Source organism: Solenopsis invicta, chromosome 3 (assembly GCF_016802725.1).
Source record: "Solenopsis invicta isolate M01_SB chromosome 3, UNIL_Sinv_3.0, whole genome shotgun sequence".
In the NCBI taxonomy this organism is placed as follows: domain Eukaryota; kingdom Metazoa; phylum Arthropoda; class Insecta; order Hymenoptera; family Formicidae; genus Solenopsis; species Solenopsis invicta.
In genome coordinates, this window is record NC_052666.1 from 12,506,489 (window position 1) to 12,528,894 (window position 22,406).

At 43.3% G+C, this 22,406-nt stretch overlaps 2 protein-coding genes across 2 annotated transcripts; one reads left to right on the forward strand and one right to left on the reverse strand.

Moving 5' to 3' along the window:
• The first annotated feature begins 9,739 nt into the window (after positions 1 to 9,739).
• LOC105194003 (isoprenyl transferase-like) lies at positions 9,740 to 13,484 on the forward strand. Its single transcript, XM_039447594.1, has 5 exons — positions 9,740 to 10,135; positions 10,178 to 10,302; positions 10,835 to 11,213; positions 12,805 to 12,989; positions 13,245 to 13,484. The coding sequence occupies exons 1-5, from the start codon at positions 9,952 to 9,954 to the stop codon at positions 13,482 to 13,484; spliced, it is 1,113 nt and encodes a 370-aa protein (XP_039303528.1). The 5' UTR covers positions 9,740 to 9,951.
• Positions 13,485 to 17,219: 3,735 nt separating this feature from the next.
• On the reverse strand, positions 17,220 to 22,406 carry LOC105194004. The gene is made up of 5 exons (XM_011158696.1): positions 21,877 to 22,406; positions 20,857 to 21,514; positions 19,824 to 20,564; positions 17,580 to 19,727; positions 17,220 to 17,474 (listed from the first exon to the last, which is right to left on the reverse strand). The coding sequence occupies exons 1-5, from the start codon at positions 22,404 to 22,406 to the stop codon at positions 17,220 to 17,222; spliced, it is 4,332 nt and encodes a 1,443-aa protein (XP_011156998.1).

Below are 22,406 nucleotides of genomic sequence, written 5' to 3' on the forward strand. Positions count from 1 at the left end.
GTGCCTGCGACGCCTCCATGCCCCGCAGCAGACCTATGGCGCGCCGCGCCGCCTACTGGTGGTCCGCGGAGCTCGCCGAACTAAGGCGAGCTACCGTGGCCGCCAGGCGGGCGCACACGCGCGCCAAGCGACGGGGCATGGAGGAAGCGTTGACAAACGCCACGGCGGTCCTCAGGGATGCCAGAAAAGCCCTGAGGACCGCCATAGCTCGGGCGAAGGCCGCGGCCTGGGAGGATATGATCTCCGAGCTGGATCGCGACCCATGGGGCAGGCCAGACTGTATAGTGATGAAAAGGCTTCGCCCATGGGCGCCTCCAGTCTCGGAGACGCTGGACCCCCAGTTCCTCCAAAGGGTGGTGAACACACTGTTCCCCACCCGGGGGAGGGATATCCCGGAAAAGTCCGGCCCTCCCCCAGGATGGTCGGAGGAACTGGAGGTGTCCAGGCACGAAATGGTCGCGGCCTTCGCCCGAATAACTGGCAAAAAAGCGAAGGCGCCCGGGCCGGATGGCATCTATGCCAAAATCTGGGCCCGGGCATCGCCTATCGTAGGGGAGGCACTTCGTGCCACGTACACGAAGTGCCTCCGGGAAGGTACCTTCCCCAGGAGGTGGAAGAGGGCCCGGCTTGTCCTCCTTAAAAAGGAGGGCAAGCCCGCGGAGAGTCCCTCCGCGTACAGGCCCATCTGTATGCTGGATGATGCGGGTAAGATCTTCGAGCGAATAATCGCTAACTGCATCATCCGGCATATGGCCCGGCGAATGGTCCTGAACTGTCCCCCAAACAATACGGGTTCCGAGAGGCGCGATCGACAATTGACGCGATACGTCAAGTTCGGTCCCTCTCGGAATCCCTAACGGGGGACGGGATGGTGGCGTTGGCGATATCCCTGGATATCGCCAACGCCTTTAATAGTCTCCCCTGGGGCGAGGTGGTGGCGGCGCTGAGCGAGCACTTTCGCCTGCCGCCCTACCTCGTCGCCATCGTTCAGGACTATTTCCGGGATAGGGAGCTGGAGTTCCGCGACAAAGACGGACTCCAGCAGCGGAGGGACGTGTCATGTGGCGTTCCACAGGGGTCCGTGTTGGGCCCTCTGCTATGGAACGCCGCATACGACAAAGTGCTCCGCACGGCCCTCCCCCTCCGCTGCTACGTCGTCGGCTACGCTGACGACACGTTCATAGTGGCGGGGGGGACCTCCTGGGGAGGAGCAGTCGCCAACGGCGACTGGGCAGTGGCCTGTGTCGTCGGTGCCATAAAAGGCCTGGGCCTGAGGGTTGCCCCGGAGAAGACAGAAGCCATATTCTTTCACGATGGCTCCTCCGGCGTACCGCCCCAGGCCTTCGTCCTGGTGGACAACACCCGTGTTCAGGTGGATGCAACCCTGAAGTACCTTGGGTTGCACCTGGACGGTCGCTGGGCCTTCGCTGATCACTTTGACCAGCTGGCCCAGCGGTTGGGCAGGAGATTGAACGCCCTCAATGGGTTGATGCCCAACCTCCGGGGTCCGATGGTGGGTGCTAGACGCGCGTACGCCCTCGCGATCATGTCCGGGGCTCTGTACGGAGCCCCGGTGTGGTTCCGCAAGGCGCTGGCCAGCCGCCGCATCAAGAAGGTGTTGCACGATGTGCAGCGGCGGCTGGCGCGAAGGATAACGCGCGCGTTTCGCACCGCTCCCAACGCGGCAATCATGGCCCTGGCGGGGCTCCCCCCGGCGGAGTACACGGCCGATGCCCTGGCGTGGACCTACGCCAGGGCAAAAGCCATCCGCCTTGAGGGGGAGGTAGTCACCCCCAGGGCCGCCGCGTTGCTACGGGAGAGGGCCCGTCGGCGGGTGATGAGGTCATGGAAGAGGAACCTCATCGACAACCCGCCGGCGGCCGGATCTCGGATCTTGGAGGCCGTCCTACCACACCTGGACGAGTGGGTGGGCCGCCCGTTTGGCGGCTTGTCCTACAGGATGACACAGGTGCTCACCGGGCATGGTTGTTTCGGTGAGTACCTGTGCAGGATGAGGAGGGAGCCGACGACACAGTGCCACCACTGTGGCGCCGTCTGGGACTCCGCGCGGCACACGCTGGAAGAGTGTCCAGCGTGGGAAGAGCTGCGCGGAGTCTTGAGGGCCGAAGTGGGAGATGACCTCTCCCTGCCGGCCATCATCAGTCAGATGGTCGGCAGGGAGAGCGCCTGGAAGGCGGTCTCCTCCTTCTGCGAGCGAGTCATGCTGCAGAAGGAGGCCGAAAAAATGCGGGAGCGTCAGCCTGGGGGTCGTATGCCCCCAGGCGACGCGAGGAACAGAAGGGGTGACGGAGACGGGGGTCACGCTTCGTCTCGGCCCTCGCCCCGTCCGCCCCGACCGAGAAGAAGCGGCCCCCGCCCTCGGAGTTCCACCGGGCGGCGGCGAAGCAGAAGAGCCGTGGCGGTCGCCCCCTCGCTCCCCACTATTGCGGAGGAGAGGGACGACGGCGACCGCCACAGAAATGATGAAACAAAGCTACCGTCCTCCCGTGCAGCTGCCGGACCAGCTTTCGGGACGCGCAGCCGTGGGAGGAGGGCAGCTCCCCATGTAAGTGAGCCCGGCGAGGCAAACCTGACTTAACGGTCCGGGGGAGCGATCGCGCGTCACAATGCGCCATCGCTCCCCCTCTAGCGCCTCGCCGGGGTGCTGGTGGGGGGAGGGGAAGGAACTCCTTCCTACCTCCTCCCCCCCCAACACGGAGAAGAGTATGCCGCCGCGCCGGGCTTGTCCGACGCGTAGGGGCCCGGGACATCCGGCCGGGGGGCCGGACTCTCGGGCTTTACCCCCGTAAACATCACAAGGGGAAGAGGCAGGGGAGGGCTGGTGTCCCTCTCCCCCGACCTTAGGCTGGCTTGGCCTCACGGCCCTGCCGGGGGACCCGCACCAGGGTGCCCCCCGGCGTGCTGAGTCGGCTTCGGCCGACCTGGTCCGGTGGGCTCCGGAAGCATGCTGTACGCGTTCCCGGAGTCCCCCCCAGTCAAGGACCTGAGCTGGACACCCGGAGAGGTTTTAGTGGGTATGTCCTCGCCGACACGTTGTCGGCGGAGAAGAGCCCCACATAACCGCCAGGCCTCCCCCGGGGCCTGGGGTATGCGGTAACGCATTTCCTCTCCGTTAACAAAAAAAAAAAAAAAGGATCGGTGTATTTAAGGGTTAATACGGCTTCTAGTTTGTCAGTCGCTTGCTTAAAATCAGCCGCCAAAATTATAATATCATCTAAATATAGCGTCATTATTCCATCGTTAACTAGTGGTCGAAAAATTTGACTAATAAATCTTTGAAATACGGGAGGAGAGTTAGACAAACCAAAAGAAGCCCTCAAAAATTGATATTGACGTTTATGCATAATAAATGCAGTATATTTTCGACTTTCTTTATCAACTTCTACATGCAAAAATCCATTTTCAAAATCTATCATTCTAAACAATTGCGCATCCTTTAATTTGTATATCTGATCCTCAATCAATGACAACGAATATCCATCTCGTTCTATAATTTGATTGAGTTGCCGATAATTAATACACACCTGTAGAGATCCGTCTTTTTTCTTAACTACAACTACCGGACTAGCATAGTGGGACGAACACGGTTCAATTATGCCATTTCGGAGCCATTCTTCTGTTTGTTTCTCGACTATTTTTTTTTCTGGCATAGTTAACCTACGTGGTCTCTGAAAAATCGGCTTTTCGTCTTTGAGCGTTATTTTAAGTTTAACTCCCGTCGTTTTACAATTTTTTGGCTTATGTTCGGTTATTAATTTTTCGGTTATTAATTCTGTTTTTTATTTCCGCGTGTGGAATGGCTTCAATATCCGTTTGCAAATTTTCTAGAATGTTAATATAGGCAACAAAATCGGTTTCTAACTTTTTAAAAATAAACACGCCATCTTGATTAAAATTCAAATTAGCTTGTTCTATCCTTATCAATGATTACTTCTACATTTATCGTCTCATATGGCACAACATAAAATGTCAAAGGAAAGTCATTACCGTCTATAAACACTACAGCTTGAAAATAACCCACGACTTTAGATTCACCGCCTTCAAATCCGAAAAACACGCGCGTCGATTACACCAATTCAAATTTTTTTAGCCTCGTAAACGCGTCTTCTCGGATCGAACTAGCAGGGCTTCCCGTATCTATAAGTGCTCGTAAATTTTTGTTAGCAATGACAACATGTTTGATTACATTAGCCAAGAACATGCTTACCAAATTAACCGCCCGCTCCGCATTCGAACTAGAACCGCTTACTCTATTTTCCGTACAATTTTTTGCTTCGTGTCCGAACTTGTTGCAATTAAAACATTTTTTTCTTAATGACTTCTTATCGCAGTGGCATGACGTCCACTTGCATCACAATTGAAGCAACGCATCGGCATTCCGTCTTCTCGGCTGTCGGTTGCCCTCCTTCCGTTCTCGGACGAGAATTTCCTACCCGCGTTCCATGTCAATTTGTCTCGAGCTTTTGTCTACCTTAATGCTTTATTTGGTTAACTTTTCCTCATTTTTTTATAAATCTCGAGTTTGTCTTTAAATCCACGAACGGTTTTAGCTCCATTTAAAATCATTTTGTTACTTGCCTGGTCATTGATACCGTTAATCACATAATCAATCAACCCGTCTAATTTCACCGCTCCTCTTGAAGCCAGCTCTCTCATCGCTAAAAAATACACTTGTACAGTCTCTTTCTTTTTCATTCTACGTTTCTCTAACATTTTGTGCAGTTTGGCGCTAGTAATTTTTGTGGCAAACTTTTCCTCCTTTACGTTCTTCAGCTTCTTCCACGTTCTGATGATTCCTTCGCTATGTATGAATAATTTGGCCACGGCTTTCAACAATTTTTTTGCGAAAACTACCTTATGGTCGTTAAAATTGAACATGGTAGCGGTTTCTTCAAAATCGTTAATCCAACGTTCGGCTGAATACAAATCAGTTCCATTAAATGTGCAAACTGAATCCTCCACATGTTTATAATTTAAGACTAATTGTTTAGAGTCATTATTCGCATTTCTTTGTCCTCTACCTCTTTTGGAACGACGGTTTTCTCGTTCTACGCTAACTATGCTTCTTCCTTCTACGTCGGCATCAACATTTTCGTTATCATTCTCGTCGTCACCCCCATCGTCCCTTTCATCGTCATCGTCCTCTCCGTCATCCTCGTCTTTGTCACGAACCAATTGCAAAGACTCCACATCCATCAGGGGCCTCACTATCCGTTCTCTTAGCTGTTCGGCATTTCCGGTGTATACAATGCCAAAAACATTGCAAATTAATATCAGATCCCCTATTGAAAATCTTACAGCATATTAGAGCTTAGCTTTAAATTCGTCCGAGTTGTCGTTAAATTCAAACCCGCGGAATTTTCGCAACCGCCGTCGATTATTCCTATTTCCATCTTCCTCGAAAATACATCTATGCATGGCCACTATCACCGCCCGAGATGCCGCGGCAATTTTCTGTTTTATTGTAGATATTTGCCCTAATTCCTCCATAATTTTGTTTATTGATTTTGCTTTCACAAACGGTAATTGAAATTTTTGTATTAGCCCTCGAAATATTCTTGGTCACACATACGCTATTTGTCTATCCTCGTCCTTTCTTCGGATTCTCAACACTGTCGATCCTTGCTTACGCATCGCCTAACTTTTTTCCCACTCCGTCTGCTTCTCTTCACCTCTTATCCTACGTCTTTGCCCTGTTTTTGCGTCTTTCGTCCTTCTCTCGTCTTTCGTCTTTACTTCGTCTTTTGTCCTTCTCTCGCATTTCGTCTTTGCTTCGTCTTTCGCCTTTCCTTCGTCTCTCTTCTTTTCTACGTTTTCCGTCTTTCCTCGTCTTTTGTCTCCGCTCCGTTTCCTATCTTTTGTAACTCTTCATTTTCCGTACTTTGTTTTATACAGTCTTTCGGCTTTCCGCACCTCTCTCCGGTCACTCCTTAAGACTTTCTCTTCGACTCGTTTTGGCAAGGACGAGCCACCAATAATTTGTAGAATTTTGAAAAGAAACGCTCTTTATGATCTCAATTTAAATGCACTTTATTTTACATGTTTACAAAGCATCGGGAAATTTGACATCCGCTCACTCGATCCAACGTTTGCGGCCAAATCTTATTTCTTATTTTGCTTATTGCTCGATTGATTCGTTCGCTCGACGTTCGGTTAACGACTGCTATCCCGCCTATTTTCTGTTATGATAGCTCCTTACATACCTAAATTCAGAGCCGTAGTAAGTCCAATGTCAGAATTCAAATAAATACAATTGTTCTTATTCTAAATCACGCACGCACACACACACACACACACACACACACACACACACACACACACACACACACACACACATACACGCGCGCGCACACACACGCGTGCACACACACGCGTGCACACACGCGCCAGCACACACGCGCAAGCACACACGCATACGCACGCACGCACACACACGCACACCAGGCACGCACACACACACGCACGCACACGCACACACACACACGCACGCACGCACGCACGCACGCACGCACGCACACACACACATAGGGTAAGGTTGCTGATACTGCACCGGTTCTTAAATCGCACCACCTTGCGTATAAATTCAACTACAGTACTTGTACACTCTTTGCAGGATTATTTGATAACTACATAACATTATCATTATCCTCTATTGAACTCAACACGTTAAGAACAATAGAAATTTTGTAATTAATATTTTTAGAAAAATGGTAATTTCGTTGCTATTTTTCAACACATTTTGTAGCTTAATTGCATAAAAAGTAAAATAAATAATCAATATTTTGATAATTTGTAATGATCACAATATTATTAAAATTAGATTAGCAAAGTTCAAATAACTTTGTACTCTTATTTGTAAATTAAATAAATAAAATTTTACAAAATGTTTTAGTATCTTAAATTGCACCATTGCTTTGATCGTGGCTATATATGTAAAATCAAATATAATAATCATAGAAGCATACATTGCAACAATATTTACGTAATGTAACAATATTGTTACAATATTATTGAAAAATTATCGAAATAATGACATTGACTGAAATTATATTTAGTTTACGGTATTTATCTCTGTCGCGGATGCGATTTTCAAATCTCGCGATGTCCGCGGACGCCGGCGTCGCTTAGTAAAGCGCCAAGGATGCTGTGTGCGTCAAACGACGCGTCGAGGTTCAGCCGAGTTGATCGTCAGAGGGACCGTGATGCCAATCGAGCCCGGTCGCGCTCTGACTCACACCGTCGTATCGAGACGAGCACCGACGTTCCTCTTTCAGGCTCAAAATCAGCAGGATCAGAAGGCGAAATCGTCCAAGAAGAACTCACGATTGATAGAGTCAAACACTTATTCTTTATTTAGCCTTTGTACAGGATCTATTACAACCTCCCGCTTCCGGCACGCCGTGGCACTGTGGCGATGGAGCCGTGAGCCGTCGCGCTGCGCTTGAGTAAAAAGGGCGATCACACTCGACCCGTGATTTCGAAGGCTCGATGTCATTCGTTCGACGGTGCTCCGGTGAATCTCCCGACTATATCGCTCGTACTTCGGTGGTACCCGAAAATCGGATCGAACAGGCCCCGTTGGAGGGGACGGGATCATTGGCGCGAAATTCTGTCCAAGGGTCAATATTGTTCTGACCTCGGTACGGAGAGATTAACGTGCTATTTTGAAAATAAGCGCGCTCGACCTATTAAGCTATGACATCCAATATCTAAACTTATAAACTAGTTGAACGAAAACAAGATCTAATATTGACACAGTTATGTGTCCGCTTGTCCTGAGTTTAAATTGCGAACTGCCGGTTTCTCAACAATCTCCAACATTAATAAAATTATGTTTATCTAACGCTTTTTTTCTTGAAAAGAAAGAATCTAGCAGAAAAAGTGTCGTTTTACTCCAAGAAGAGTAATATTAACCTGTGGTGCGATTTAGGAAATCAGTTACCTAAATCGCATTAATTCAAGGCTTTTTAAAAATCGTCATTTAGAAATTTATGACAAAATACATAAAATTCTGAAAAAAATAAATATGAAAGAAGAAATGTACTTTATTATGACGTAAGAAAATTAAAAATATTCCTCATAATTCCTTAGTTATAAGCCTTTATATCAAAAGTGGTGCAATTTCGGCAACCTTACCCTAGATATACGTTTCGTCTTTTCGGTATTGTATGTATCAGTACAAAATTACCTTTTCAAAAAAAAAAGGTAAAAAAAGCGCCTATGTGTGTTGCGCGCAACTTATTTTGAAATTGTGTAATTTAATAAAAATGATATACGTTTACGAGGTGTGTTCAAAAAGTATCGCGAATTTTGAATTTTCGCGGGTTACGTATATTCGAATTTCGATCTTTTTGTGGCGTTATGTTGGTACTCATGTCTCTCACTTATGCCGACAAGCTCGGCCATTTCGAATGTTCACTTAATTGTTGACAGCTGCTTTGCTTGCACGTGTTTTGGATCGTCTTCGATTTTTACCTATTCAAAAAAATGGATCAAAGAACCTGTATCAAATTTTGTGTGAAAAACGAAATTAAGTGCGCGGATGCATTCCGAATGTTGACTGTGGCATACGGAGAAGCTACCTTGGACCGAAGCAACGTTTATCGGTGGTACAAAATGTTCTCAGAAGGCCGAGAAGATGTGAACGACGAAGAGCGTGCCGGACGCCTGAGCACTTCAACAACAGACGAAAAAATTAATGAAGTGGAGAAAATGGTATTGGCCAATCGTCGAATCACCGTTAGAGAAGTTGCTGAGGACCTAAACATATCGATTGGCTCGTGCCATTCGATTTTTATCAATGATTTGGGCATGAGACGGGTCGCCGCGAAATTCGTACCAAAATTGCTCAATTGCGACCAAAAACAGCATCGCATGAACATTGCTAATGAGATGTTGGACTCTGTCCGCGACGACCCAAATTTGCTCCAGAGGGTCATAACTGGTGACGAATCGTGGGTTTATGGTTATGACGTGGAAACCAAAGCTCAATCATCTCAATGGAAGCTGCCGCACGAACCAAGACCGAAAAAAGCGCGCCAAGTTCGGTCGAATGTGAAAGTTTTGCTGACAGTTTTCTTCGATTGCAGGGGCGTGGTGCATCATGAGTTCTTGCCACAGGGTAGAACGGTCAATAAGGAATATTACCTGCAAGTTATGCGCAATTTGCGCGAAGCAATCCGCCAGAAACGCCCGGATTTGTGGAAGAACAAAAATTGGCTTTTGCACCACGATAACGCCCCTGCTCACACATCGTTGCTTGTGCGCGACTTTTTGGCCAAAAACAACACACTAATGATGCCGCAGCCACCGTATTCCCCAGATCTGGCCCCCTGTGACTTTTTCTTGTTCCCTAAACTGAAGAGGCCCATGAAAGGACGACGTTACGCTACGCTTGACGAGATAAAGACGGCATCGAAGGAGGAGCTGAACAAGATAAAAAAAAAATGATTTTTTGAAGTGCTTCGAAGATTGGAAAAACCGTTGGCACAAGTGTATAATATCTTATGGAGATTACTTTGAAGGGGACAAAATAGATATTCATAAATAAATAAATAATTTTTGAAAAAACACAAAATTCGCGATACTTTTTGAACACACCTCGTAAACGAGGGAATAATGTAAACAGAAGTGTATAATAGCATTTACATTGTAAAATAATGACGAAAAATAATGATATGTATAGGCATTATGTCGTAAACGTTGTTTTGTGTATTTTTGATATACATCTCCGTCAAATAAATAAAGGAGAGAAGTAATGGGATTTAACTATGCTATAGGAGAAAGTATATGGGAGACGCGGTAACGAAGGTTGGAAAGAAGATTGAGATCGTCCAAATAAAAAGGTGGTAATAAAAAAGTGGCAAGCTTTGTAGAAACAATTTACGATTTGGCAAGGTTGACTTCATCCTACACGATAACTCATTGAAAATGAGACACATTTTACATAAAATAATTGTAAAATGTATATTTATAATGTCATGGATAAAGGTTCACCTCTCAATGGTTTTTGCATTTTTGGCGTTAAAGGTTATAAGGACCGGCGAGGTGCCTAGACATGTAGCGTTTATCATAGATGGCAATAGACGCTACGCCGAAATACAAAAAATACCAAGAAACGATTATTGAGCATATTTTTAACTTCTCCCTAATGCAGGGAGCATTTCCTGCGCAATGGGAGACAGCTCGGGTGTGTCCGATTCCGAAGATCAGAAATTCAACCTTGGTGCAGCACTACAGGCCAATTTCCATTTTTCCTTCTCTGTCAAAGGCACTGGAAAGGTTGGTGGGATAGTAAATTTGCTCATATCTAGAGGCCTCAAATCTTCTTGATCCGCATCAGGCTGCTTATAGGAGGGGTTTCTCTACACAGGCGTGTCTGTTACGTACGCTGGATGACATTAGATATGCAGCGGATCGAAGGAGGGTTACGGTCTCAGTCTTTTTTGATTTCTTAAAAGCGTTTGATAGGGTCCTGCATCATATTCTCCTTAACAAATTAAAGAGTCTATGTTTCTCACGCCCTGCTCTTGGTTGGATGGCATCGTATTTGAGTGGTAGAGCGCAGGTGGTCTGTGATGGTGCGACGGGGGTTTCTTCCAGGATGGCAACGGTTGGGGTGGACGTTCCTCAGGGCTCAGTACTGGGACCGTTACTCTTCATTCTCTATCTAGCGGATTTCTAGAATGCTCTAAAATATTGTAAATATAATTTTTATGCTGACGACCTGCGAATATATCTGCACTGCGAGCCTTGTGACTTGGTTGAGGCCATCTCCAGGGTAAATAAGGACATTGCTTCCATAGTGGCATAGGCGGCTTCCAACAAGCTCATCCTCAACGCAGCCAAGACGCAAGCCATCATTTTTGGTTCGGCTCGCTATATTAATGCTATTAATGTAACGTTGTTGCCGAACTTGTCAGTTGGGGATATTGCAATTGAATTTTTGACACACATTAAATATCTAGGAGTGACAATTGCTAACAATCTATCGTGGGATAGACAATTAGCAAGTTTAAGGAAAGTCGGATCAGTCTTGTATCAGCTGAGGCTGAGCAGACACTTTTTGCCAGAGACACTGAGATCTAGACTTGTGAAGGCCTTCATTTTTCCGCATTTTGATTACTGCTGCACGGCGGTTACGAACATCACGGCAGAGCAAAATCTTAAGCTGTACAGGGCCATGAACGCTGGTCTGAGATTTGTCAATGACATAAGGTGAGATGACCATGTTACACCTCATTATCGGGCACTTTGGTGGCTGAAGCCGGATGTCAGAAAGCAGTATCTCATCGGATGCCTATTATACACTATCATGAAGACCCAGAGACCGGATTATTTGTTCTGAATGTTCGTGCTCAAGACTGAGAAATCGATCAGGGTTACAAGAGCATCTGAGGATTTGCTTGCTCTACCGCTGTGCCGTACAGAAATCTACAAAAAATTCTTTTGTTCTGTTGCAGCGGAATTGTGGAATAACATTCCGTCTGCTATTCGCAATGTAGACTCAATAACACTTTTAAACAAATGCTTTATGCTCACCTACTCTTGAGACAGAATGGGGATACTGATACCTTGCCTGCTTTGTTGATGTGCATGGTTTCTAAATTGTTTATATGTTTGCTCGTGTGTGCATGTGCATGCCTGCTTACTTGCCTATTGAAATTGTATGCAAATTCACACACATACACGTGCATGCTCATACTCAAGCACATGCACGCAAACACATTTTTATTGCATTATAACTGCGTGGCTTTAATAATTATATCTGTACGCTTTTTTTTTTCTTGTTTCTTTTGTAAAATTGTTTGAGCGCTTGAGGGGACCTGTCCCAGAGCGCTAAATAAATGCTGCTTTCTCTCTCTCTCTCTCCACCTTGTTTAAAAAAAACCTTAAAGATCCTAAGGTGCATAACTAAAATAAACGTTTCGGTGTTATTGTAATTTATCAATTCAACGTGAATTGATTATTTATTTCTTTATAAATATAATAAATGTTTGAAGTGTGCTTCTCCTACTTTGATACACGTTCTTGCTTTTTTCTGTACATTTTGCGTATCTCTTCGAACTTGAACATTACTAATTCCCTCAATAGTGCGGAATACTAATTTCGTCATCTCGTCAGCTGTCTCGATGTTGGTGTGTATAAATATTTTTTCTTTTATTGCTCCCCAAAGGAAAAAATCACACGGATTGTAATCCGGAGATCGAGCAGGCCATGGAGTTATCAAGTTATTTATTATAATTATAAGAAAATAAATAATTAATTCATGTTGAATTAATAAATTACAATAACATCGAAACGTTTATTTTAGTTATGCACCTTAGGATCTTTAAAGTTTTTTTAAACATGGTGATGAGAGGGGGGGGGGGAGAGAGAGAAAGAGAGAGAAAGAAAGTGCGTGCGTGTGTGCATGTGTGCGTGTATGCGTGTGTGTGTGCGCGCGTGTGTGCGTGTGCGTGCGTGCGTGCATGCGTGCGTGCGTGTGTTTTTGATTACAGCCGTTTCGCTGCTCATCGTTATTCTCCCGCCGCGTAGTTCAGCTCCGCTACGCCCGTTTATTGTCCGTCACTGTTTTCTTCTATAGACGGGCGCTCATTTGCTAACATAATATAGCATGGAACAGAAGGCTCAGATCAAAAAATGACTTAAGACTTTTCGACTTGGATTCGTGTCCTCTAATTCATGGTATACTCTAGGTCCCTTTGTTTTGTTACACCCTGTATATTATATATATATTTTTCTTTTAATACATATATTTTATATAATCTTTTATTTCCGTAGCAAGGGATGAACTTACCCATGCAATTAAAGAAATAACAATAGGTATAATGTGTAATGATATCTTATTAGAAGATATTACTGAAAATTTGATTTCTGACTGTTTGTACACTTACAAATCTTCAAATCTAGATTTATTAATTCGTACTTCCGGAGAGGTTCGACTTAGTGACTTCCTCATGTGGCAAGTAAGAAAACGTATTTTTTATAAATAAAATAAGACCTCGCACACGTTACATGAAAAAAGAAAAACCAAAAAGTATAACTAATCTAAGCTCTTGGTTATTAAAATTTTTAATCTGCACCCAAAAGCAAAGAGATATTTATAATAAATTTAACCTATTTAAAACCGTTCTTTTTATATAATATGTGCGGGGTTCTTTCTTTCCTAACGTATCAAAACAGATCTGTGTCTAAAAATAATTTTACTAAACTTTTTTTAGGTTTCTACTGCTTGCCTTTACTTTACTAATACGTTATGGCCTGAATTTGATTTATGGGATTTGCTCCGTGCAATCTTTTATTATCAAACATGTTATTCTGACTTGCAAAAAATTAGAAACAATTCGAAAACACTCGTGCCTAACACCAGAGTATCCAAGTTCGTCGATAAGTTGCACCGTAAACGCGAAATTATGATCAAAAATATATATAAATCATCAGTTCAATCTAAAAACAAATGAATTTTATTCTAGTATCAGTAAAATATGCTGAAAACCTATTGTATATTTTACTTCTAATAAATTTTCTGTTAGAACTTATTCACAATTTTACTCTATTTGGTAAATTTATATTTATCAAATTATTATGACAATTAAATGTTGTTATGTCTTGTATAACAACAAAATTGATAAATTTAGAAACATTTTATAAAAGAAACTAGTTAAGCAATTAAATAAAGACAATTATATGCGTGAACTAATACGTTTATTAGTGTACGAACTAAGTTGGTACCCTTTTTCATGAAATTTAAAGTATTCAGAAAAAGACAAGTATACCTTTAACATTCAAAATAATTTTCATTGTTTTTTATGACTTTGTCTCATCTTTCGGACAGCTAACGAATGCTCTGACGAAAAAAGTTTGGCGATTTTGACTCGATGAAGTTATCTATGTCTTTTTGGATTTCGTCGACTGTTTTAAATTGTTTTGCTCATCAGCTAGGTGATGTCGAAGCGACCGAAATAGATGGTAGTCTAATGGGGCGATGTCTGGTGAGTAAGGGAGTTATAAATTTCCAGTTCATAAATGATGTTTTCGCACCTCTTGCGATATACAGGGTGTCTCAGAAAGCTCGCATCCCATTTTAAGAGCGGATTCTTTGGAAAATTCTAAGAAGAAAATCCTAATACAAAAATGTCGAGGGTATAATGGTTTTCAAATTATTCGCGATTAAAATTTACGAATCACTGAGCTGACATTTCGCGCGCTCAGGCATGGTGACATGACAAAGGTACCACAAGGGTACCTCTTAATATTGAGGTTGTCATATAAATACGCAATGACATTTATATTAAGAAATTACTACTATAGGAAACATATTTGTACATTACATATGCACAATTAATGTTTTCAACAAAATATCAATTTAATAACAAGATGTTACGATAGCTGTTGGGTCAGTTGTCAAAATAAGTTCATTACCATGTTCATGTGATAAGAACTTTTATGGTAACATATCGGTAATATCGATAATTTATGTGATTAATGTGATGTAAAGCTTGTTCAAAATTGCCGGATTCTTGTGATCATGTTTTACATGCAGTTGCTACATATTTTTCTGGTAGTGCCAAACGATCAGCTGTTCTGTCTGATTTTCAAGCATTTTTTGGAATAGAAAAGCATAAAATTTTAAAATTATTAGGTACAAGATGGCTCGTCTTACACAAATGTGTTGAGAGACTTCTCGACAATTGGGAAGTTTTAAAATATTATTTTAATCTTGAAAGTTTAGAAACTAAAAATAATTCTGTCATTTCCATTTTTAATATTTTAAATGATAAAGTTATCAAAGCCTATATGTTATTTTTAAAATATAGTTTAATTTTTTTCAACACATTTAATGCATTATTTCAATCCAGAAAAATTTTAATTTATAAAATCTCTGAAAATAGTGAACAGTTAATAAAGCAGATAAGTCAAAATTTTTTATTACCTAACGCTTTAGAAAATATTTCGAATAATTTATTAAATTCTAAAAATTTTGTACCGGTGGAATCCGTTTATGTTGGCCCAGAATGTGAAATTTATCTTAAAAATGAATGTTCAGAATTTATATTAGAAGTAAAGTCAAAATGTTTAGATTTTTACATAACCGCTTTAGAAGAAATGTTGCAACGATTACCGTATAATAACAATATCCTACGCAAACTTAAGTTTTTAGATCCTGAAGTCGCTTTGCGCGATGAAAGTAGACTAATCGTTGCAGATTTAACAAATGTAGCAAAACATTTCGGCATATCTGACATTACGACCTTAGCTTATGAATGGAGAATTTTACCTTCAGTATTTAATAACGCGAATAAAATATTTTTGGCTAATTTAGAAATTGACAAAATGTGGAAAACTATTTTTGAGAAAAAAAATTTTAACGATGAACTTTTATTTCCAAATTTAAAACAATTAGTATATACCGTTTTGTCATTTCCACATTCTAATGCCGAAGCAGAGAGAATATTTTCTATTGTCACTGATGTGAAAAATAAAAAGAGAAATCGCATTAATGCTGTAACGTTAAATTCAATTTGCAAAATAAGATCTTATTTTCAACTCATAATTTAGATTGCCACAGTTTCGAAGTAGATTCTAGACACTTGGAACTGCATAATGCTAAAAATATTTATAAATAAATATTAAAATCAATATGTTAAAATTTTCTCTTTTATCTTTATTATATTTTTTAAAGTTACAATAGATTATATTATATATGTTATATACATAGAACTGAAAATCATTTTTTAATACCTCAGTTGTATCGTGTTTTGCCAATGCTTTCCACGTTTTGGAGCATCGGTATTTTCTCTTTTTATTTCTTACGAAATCATTTGCACAAAATTTTAAGAATTGCTGTCACACCAAATTAATGTTTATTAATACTTTTGTAATCATATAGCAAATTTATGTTTCTCTTTATATTGTCTGCCAAATAACGTTTTTTTTTTTAATAATATTTCTTTTATTTTGCTTTGTGTGACAGCATGTATGCAATATTTATCAAAATTATGTTATTTTGTTTATTAAATTCATGCATATTTTTTTGTTTAATCACTGTGATATGGCATGAAGAAATTATATGTATAAGTGCTTTTTTTTAATCACTGTCTGTGATATAGTATAAGTGTCTTTCTTTTAATCACTGTCTGTGATATAGTATAAGTGCTTCTTTTTTAATCACTATTTGTGATAGAGCATGGAAAAATACATGCATAAGTGCCTTATTTTTTTGGTATTACAATCATAAGAGCTTTATTTTTATTTTGTTTTGTTTTTTTTGTTTTAATTTTATGTAGAATTTTTAATGGCGCAATGTGGCGCGCAACACACACACACACACACACACACACACACACACACACACACACACACACACACACACACACACACATACACACACGGGATTTTGTCGTGTGGTATGAGGAGGTATTTTTAGTAGGTAGGCAATGAATGGTAGAATCTTTTGCGATGTACCCCCATTGAATCCCACACACCCTGAAGTATGGGCTTCAGGGCGTCTTATCCCTTTTGGAGTAAGGATCGGAAAATTATCGCTTCTAAAGGGACCTTGCGAAGATTTTTTCCTCCTCCGTAAAAAAAAAAAAATTGTTGCAATATATTTGTATTATGTATTTGTATTTATTCATGTTATTTTTTTAAGCAGCATTTTATTTAAATAAAAAAATTTAATAAAAACTTTTTCTACAATTTACTTAATATTTCTTCCTTTTACCAATATAAGGGCCCTTATAGTACCACTAAAACTGTACGTCGATGAGGGTATGTAGCATTGCTCGAATGCGCGTGCGCGAGAAAGATCTTTCCATCTCCCATCACTGCTAGGAACGAGACCGGGCCACTAGGGCATTTCTCCGCCCGGAAAATATGATTGAAAATATGAGTCATCGCAGCGACTTTGACAATATAGTACTTAACAACGGTGGCCCCCTTGAAAGCGCTGACTTTCAAATAAACAACAAACGAAAAAATACATACACGAGCAACGATTAACGCAACTTGAACGCGGCAGTAAGAGCTTGAAGAATGCAACTTGACGCAATTTAACATTTGAATATAACGCAAATTGAATTTTAACGCATGAACAAACTTGAATATAACTGACCATCGGGCAAACAAGAAAAAAAAGAAAGAGAAAGAAAACACAAAACAAAAAAAGGGTACGCGCATTTACCTAAAATTGGGCCTTAACTTGTAATTAACGACGCCTTACAATGATGGTCGTCATCTAATGGCAGTATCGCCAGTCTTGATAACGGCCTTACAAACGTGGCTTTAGCCGTTTTGATGGTGACCGTTCGAGTTACCCCGTCGGAGCCAGGGTGGACTTCCAGGACTCGACCCATCGTCCACTGCAGTGGGGGCAGATTTGGCTGTTTAACAAGCACCACTTGATTGGGAAGCAAGTAGACGCCTTTATCACATTTCCATTTGGTGCGCTCCTGCAACGAATGTAAATACTCGCAGCTCTACCTACGCCAAAAATGCTGTCGTAATTGTTTAACTCGTTGCCATCGAGTGAGCCGATTTTCATTGATATCGCTTACATCTAGTGGAGAAAAGCTATTCAGAGGCGAGCCAACCAGAAAATGACCGGGATTAAGGTAAGATAAATCATTTGGGTCCGCGCTCAAGGGTGTAATAGGACGCGAGTTCAGAATTGCTTCTATTTCTGATAGCAACGTTTGTAACTCTTCATATGTTAAGTTAGCCCAACCCACGATACGAGTCATGTAGAGCTTAGCGGACTTCACTGCCGCCTCCCACAATCCACCGAAGTGGGGAGCGTTTGTCGGAATGAAATTCCACGCAATTTCCTGATGGTTCAGGAACCGTGTTATGTCCAATTGAGTCTGTTGCTCACGATAGTAATTATAGAATTCCTTCAGCTGATTTCGAGCACATACAAAAGTGATTCCGTTGTCCGAGTACATATGCGAAAGCTTGCCTCGGCGCGAGATAAATCTTTTAAAGGCGGCGATGAAAGCTTCCGATGTCAGATCGCTTACAACTTCGATGTGGACGCCCCTGGTGGCAAAGCATACGAAAATCGCGATGTAAGCCTTGCTATTCCTTGAATTTCGGCGCTTGCCTTGGCGTATGGTCACGGGGCCGGCATAGTCGACGTTGCAGTGCGAGAAAGGTTTAGATACGGTGACCCTGCCTGCCGGTAAGGAGCCCATTATGGCTTCCGAAAACCTGGGTTTTGCCTTAAAGCATGTTATGCATTTTTGTATGATGCTGCGGGTTGTCGACCGCAACGATAATGGCCAAAATCGCTGGCGGACACACGCCACAGTTGTTTGTGCACCCGCGTGCATGCCTCGAATGTGCTCATTCCTTATTATTCGACGAGTCAGTTCATGATGCCGCGGCAGTAGTATTTGATGACGCGCGTCGTATTGCAAATCAGAATTCTTAAGTCTACCGCCTACTCGCATCAAACCGTCCTTATCCATGAATGGAGATAACAAGAACAAACTACTGTTTGAGTTGACTGAATTCCCTTGGCTTAGGACCTTGTAGTCATTTGGGAATGCTTGCACCTGCACAATCCTGCACATGAGACTTAACGCGAATGCCGCCTCGGAGGGCGATAGGTGCCCAGGAGACACCTCGTGGCGTCGCACCTTGGAGAATCTTAAGCAATAAATCAATATGCGGCATATCCTATGCAGACTGGAATGCCTTTCCAACAACTTGTCGACAACGTTATCGGTTTGAATGGATACTGTCGCGACGATCACCCTTTGTTCCGGAACATCATCTAGCTCTTGAAACCTACCACTCGGCCACTGATTCGCGTTTAACTGCAAAAAGGCAGGACCATGCCACCATATGACCGCTGATGGCAGCTCCTGCATACTTATCCCGCGCGATAGTATGTCGGCGGGATTGTTCTGAGAAGAGACGTGTCGCCACATTTTGATGTCAGTCGATCTCTGGATCTCGCCGACTCGATTGGCCACGAATACTGACCACCTGCGAGAAGTCGATGTTACCCAACTGAGAGTGATGGTAGAGTCGATCCAGAGAAATTTAGGCGCCTTTGATAGATCTACAGCCTCGCCGATTTTAGCAACTAGCCGAGATAACAAACATGCAGCAGATATCTCGAGTCGTGGCAAAGATACGGTTTTAAGGGGCGCTACCCTAGACTTGGAGCACCACAACTCAGTGCGGTAGACGCCTGCACTGACCTCCGTCCGAACATACACACAGGCTCCGTACGCTCGTTGGCTGGCGTCGCAGAACCCGTGTATTTGCAGCGATCGATGATTGCAACTGAACTTAATGCAGCGAGGAACGCTCAGGTCATTTAGACCTTTTAAATGGGACTTAAAGTCCGCCCATCGAGTATGAATCTCTTGAGGAACGGATTCGTCCCAATGTGTGCCCGCTAGCCAGAGCTCCTGAAGAATGAGCCTTGCTACAATAGTGACGGAGCCCAAAAGACCCAAGGGGTCAAATAACCTAACGGCTTCCGACAAGATGGTGCGCTTAGACACCGAGTTGCAAGCAGGGTCAATCCTGTAGGAAAAGTAGAGTAAGTCCTGAAGTTGATTCCAATGGATGCCTAGAATTGACGATTCTATGTCGTTCTTGATGGTAATTGCCTCGGCATCGACATCATCAACGCCGTCGAGTAACTTCGAAAAATTCGACGCCCATTTGCTGAGCTCGAAACTCTTTCGCTTCAGTAATTTAATGGTTTCATCCCGAATTATTCGTGCTTCCTAAATCGTATCTGCTCCGGTGAGCAGGTCGTCAACGTAGAAGTCGCGCCTAACATGTAAGGAGCTTATGGGGTATTGATCGGAGTACTGATCGGCTAAGTGCGTGAGGCACCTGGTGGCCAGGTAAGAGGCGGTAGCCGTTCCGTATGTTACTGTGGCTGACTCATATGTCTCGACCTCGTCGGCGGGGTTCTCCCTCCATAGTATGCGTTGGAGGCAGGTTTGAGATGGGTTCATCAGTATCTGTCTGTACATTTTGATAATGTCAGCAGTAATGGCGTAACGAAACGTTCGGAATCTGAGTAGTATTGACATTAAGTTCTGCTGGACTATGGGCCCTACCATGAGCGCATCGTTTAAAAATACGTTTGCGCTAGTCTTACAAGACGCGTCGAAAACAACACGCAACTTGGAAGATTGACCTGAGATTTTATGGACGCAGTGATGTGGCAAGTAGAACGACACGGGTGACTCAACGGATTGCCAATCAATGCGGTGCATGTGGCCCAGTGAGATATATTCGACCATGAAACGAGAATATTGCATCTTTAATTCCGGATCGCGTTTGAGACGTTTTTCAATCCCCCTTAATCGCTTGAGTGCAATGTCGCGGGGATATCCGAGCCTAGAAATAACATGCTCCTTAACTGGAAGCTTGACAATGTATTGGCCCTGCGAATTCTGCCTCACGTTGTCTAAAAAATGTTGTTCGCATTGCCTCTCCTCTATTGTGTAACCCTCGGGGGCGTTGAATTTATTATCAATTTGCCAGAGGCGTCCCAATTGATCGTGAAGCTAAGCGTTTGTTATGGTTGCATGCAATGAACTTACTATCGATGAATTTGGCGACGGATTGCTAACCCGACTGGCCAATACCCATCCCAATCTCGTTTTTTCTAATGTGATTGCTTGCCAGGTTGTTTAATTTGGCCAATGCAAAGGAGGTCCTAGAATATTTCAGCACCGATCAATATGTCTATATCCGATGACGCATGAAATTGCGGGTCTGCCAATTTCACGTTATGTGGTATGTTGATCGCGTGCCATTTGACATTGAGACTGGGAAGTTTTTCCGTGACTCTGTTACTATACAATCTATAGTGGCGTTGTACGATGTTAGCCTCGATTGCAATTTTATTTGCGCTGTCTGCGACGAAGTTACCGCGGTTCCGCTTATTCCCGATATTGAAGTATTTATTTGCTGCGACTTTAAATCAAGACTTGTCAAGAATCTTTTAGAGATTAAGTTGACCTGTGACCCGGAATCTAGTAAAGCCCGCCCCGGCGTAAGAGAACCTTGGCTATTATAGACGTACACTACTGCTGTAGACAATAAAACTTGGCTGTCGCCGAACACGCTTGAAACACCGGTTACCGGGGCGGCCAAAAGGTTAACTGACTTTGATGCTTTGTCGTTACCCGCGCTGCGGTTTGATGAACTCGACGAATCGCTGCTTGAGTGCAGCAACGTGTTATGCTTCAATTCACAGACTCGGCAACCTCCGGAAGTGCAGTTACTCGCCACGTGCGTAGTCGAACGCAGGCAGTTCGCACATAATTTTTTATTTCGTGCCTCCGATATCTTTTGGGCCGTTGAGAGCGCGAGGAAATTTTTACAGTAGTACACGAAATGTTCGCCTTGACAATAATGACATGTCGACTTGACAGTTACGGCACAAGATTGTTTTTTAACATTAGACTGAAAACGCGTACTAGCTGTTTTCGCGGACTTACTTTTCCCGTAGCTTCAAGCACACTGATGTGTCATGAATTCAAAAAATTGTTTTTGACTGGGCAACTCGTTACCGGTCAACGAGGATTGCCACTCGCGCAGTGTAACCGAGTCTAACTTAGAGCTTACAACGTGTATCAACAAGTCGTCCCATTTATCTGTGGGGCGTTTCAATACCTGAAGGGCGTGAAGATGCCGCGCCGCGCCGTCCGCGATTTTACGTAATTCGACGCAGTTTTCTTTAGCCATCGAGGACAATTCCATGATCGCTTTAATATGACTCTGCACTATAACGCGCTTGTTGTCATAACGGTCTTTAAGGAGCGTCCACGCGACCTCGTAATTGAGATCTGAGATTTTAAGCGAATCGATAACCTTGCTGGCATCGCCGGCGAGGCACGTAAGTACTGAAGCTTATGTATGTTGCTCAAAGTCGCGTTGGAATGTATAACCGAGATGAACGTGTCGTGAAACGGGAACCACTCATCGTACTTGCTCGAGAACACAGGTAAATTCAGCTTTGGTAGACGCACGTGTGTTAAAGAATGCGATGACTCGCGACTAACCGACGACGAGGGGCTGGCACTTGACGCTACGCTTATAATGCTCGCGAGGGGGGTAATCGATCTTATAATTTCCCGCATTCTTGCCGCCAACGAATAATATGGTTCCTCGCATGTGGCTCGATCGCGGGCCTCGGCGTCGTCCGACAATTCCAATTTTGTTTGTACATTGTCGTAATCCGCCCAGCATTGATCTAACTTGATTTTGCGCTCCTCGAGCTGAGCCAGTATTGATGGGTTAACTGAGCGTACCGCGTCTATATAAGTTTTAATTTGCGTACAAGATGCCTTGATAATGGTGCGCTGTTTTTTTAGCGACGCGGGACCGTTATTATCAGGCAT

Excerpts from the sequence above, each read along its gene's own strand:
- LOC105194004 (XM_011158696.1), bottom strand. The coding sequence starts at position 22,406 with ATGCCTGATAATAACGGTCCCGCGTCGCTAAAAAAACAGCGCACCATT. Across the intron at positions 20,565-20,856 it reads ACGCCACTATAGATTGTATA|CTTCACGATCAATTGGGACG; the intron begins GTAACAGAGTCA and ends ACAAACGCTTAG. Across the intron at positions 17,475-17,579 it reads ATAGCTTTTCTCCACTAGAT|GAGCGCACCAAATGGAAATG; the intron begins GTAAGCGATATC and ends CATTCGTTGCAG.
- LOC105194003 (XM_039447594.1), top strand. The coding sequence starts at position 9,952 with ATGAGACACATTTTACATAAAATAATTGTAAAATGTATATTTATAATG. Across the intron at positions 10,136-10,177 it reads CGAAATACAAAAAATACCAA|GGAGCATTTCCTGCGCAATG; the intron begins GAAACGATTATT and ends TCCCTAATGCAG. Across the intron at positions 11,214-12,804 it reads GTACAGGGCCATGAACGCTG|CAAGGGATGAACTTACCCAT; the intron begins GTCTGAGATTTG and ends TTATTTCCGTAG.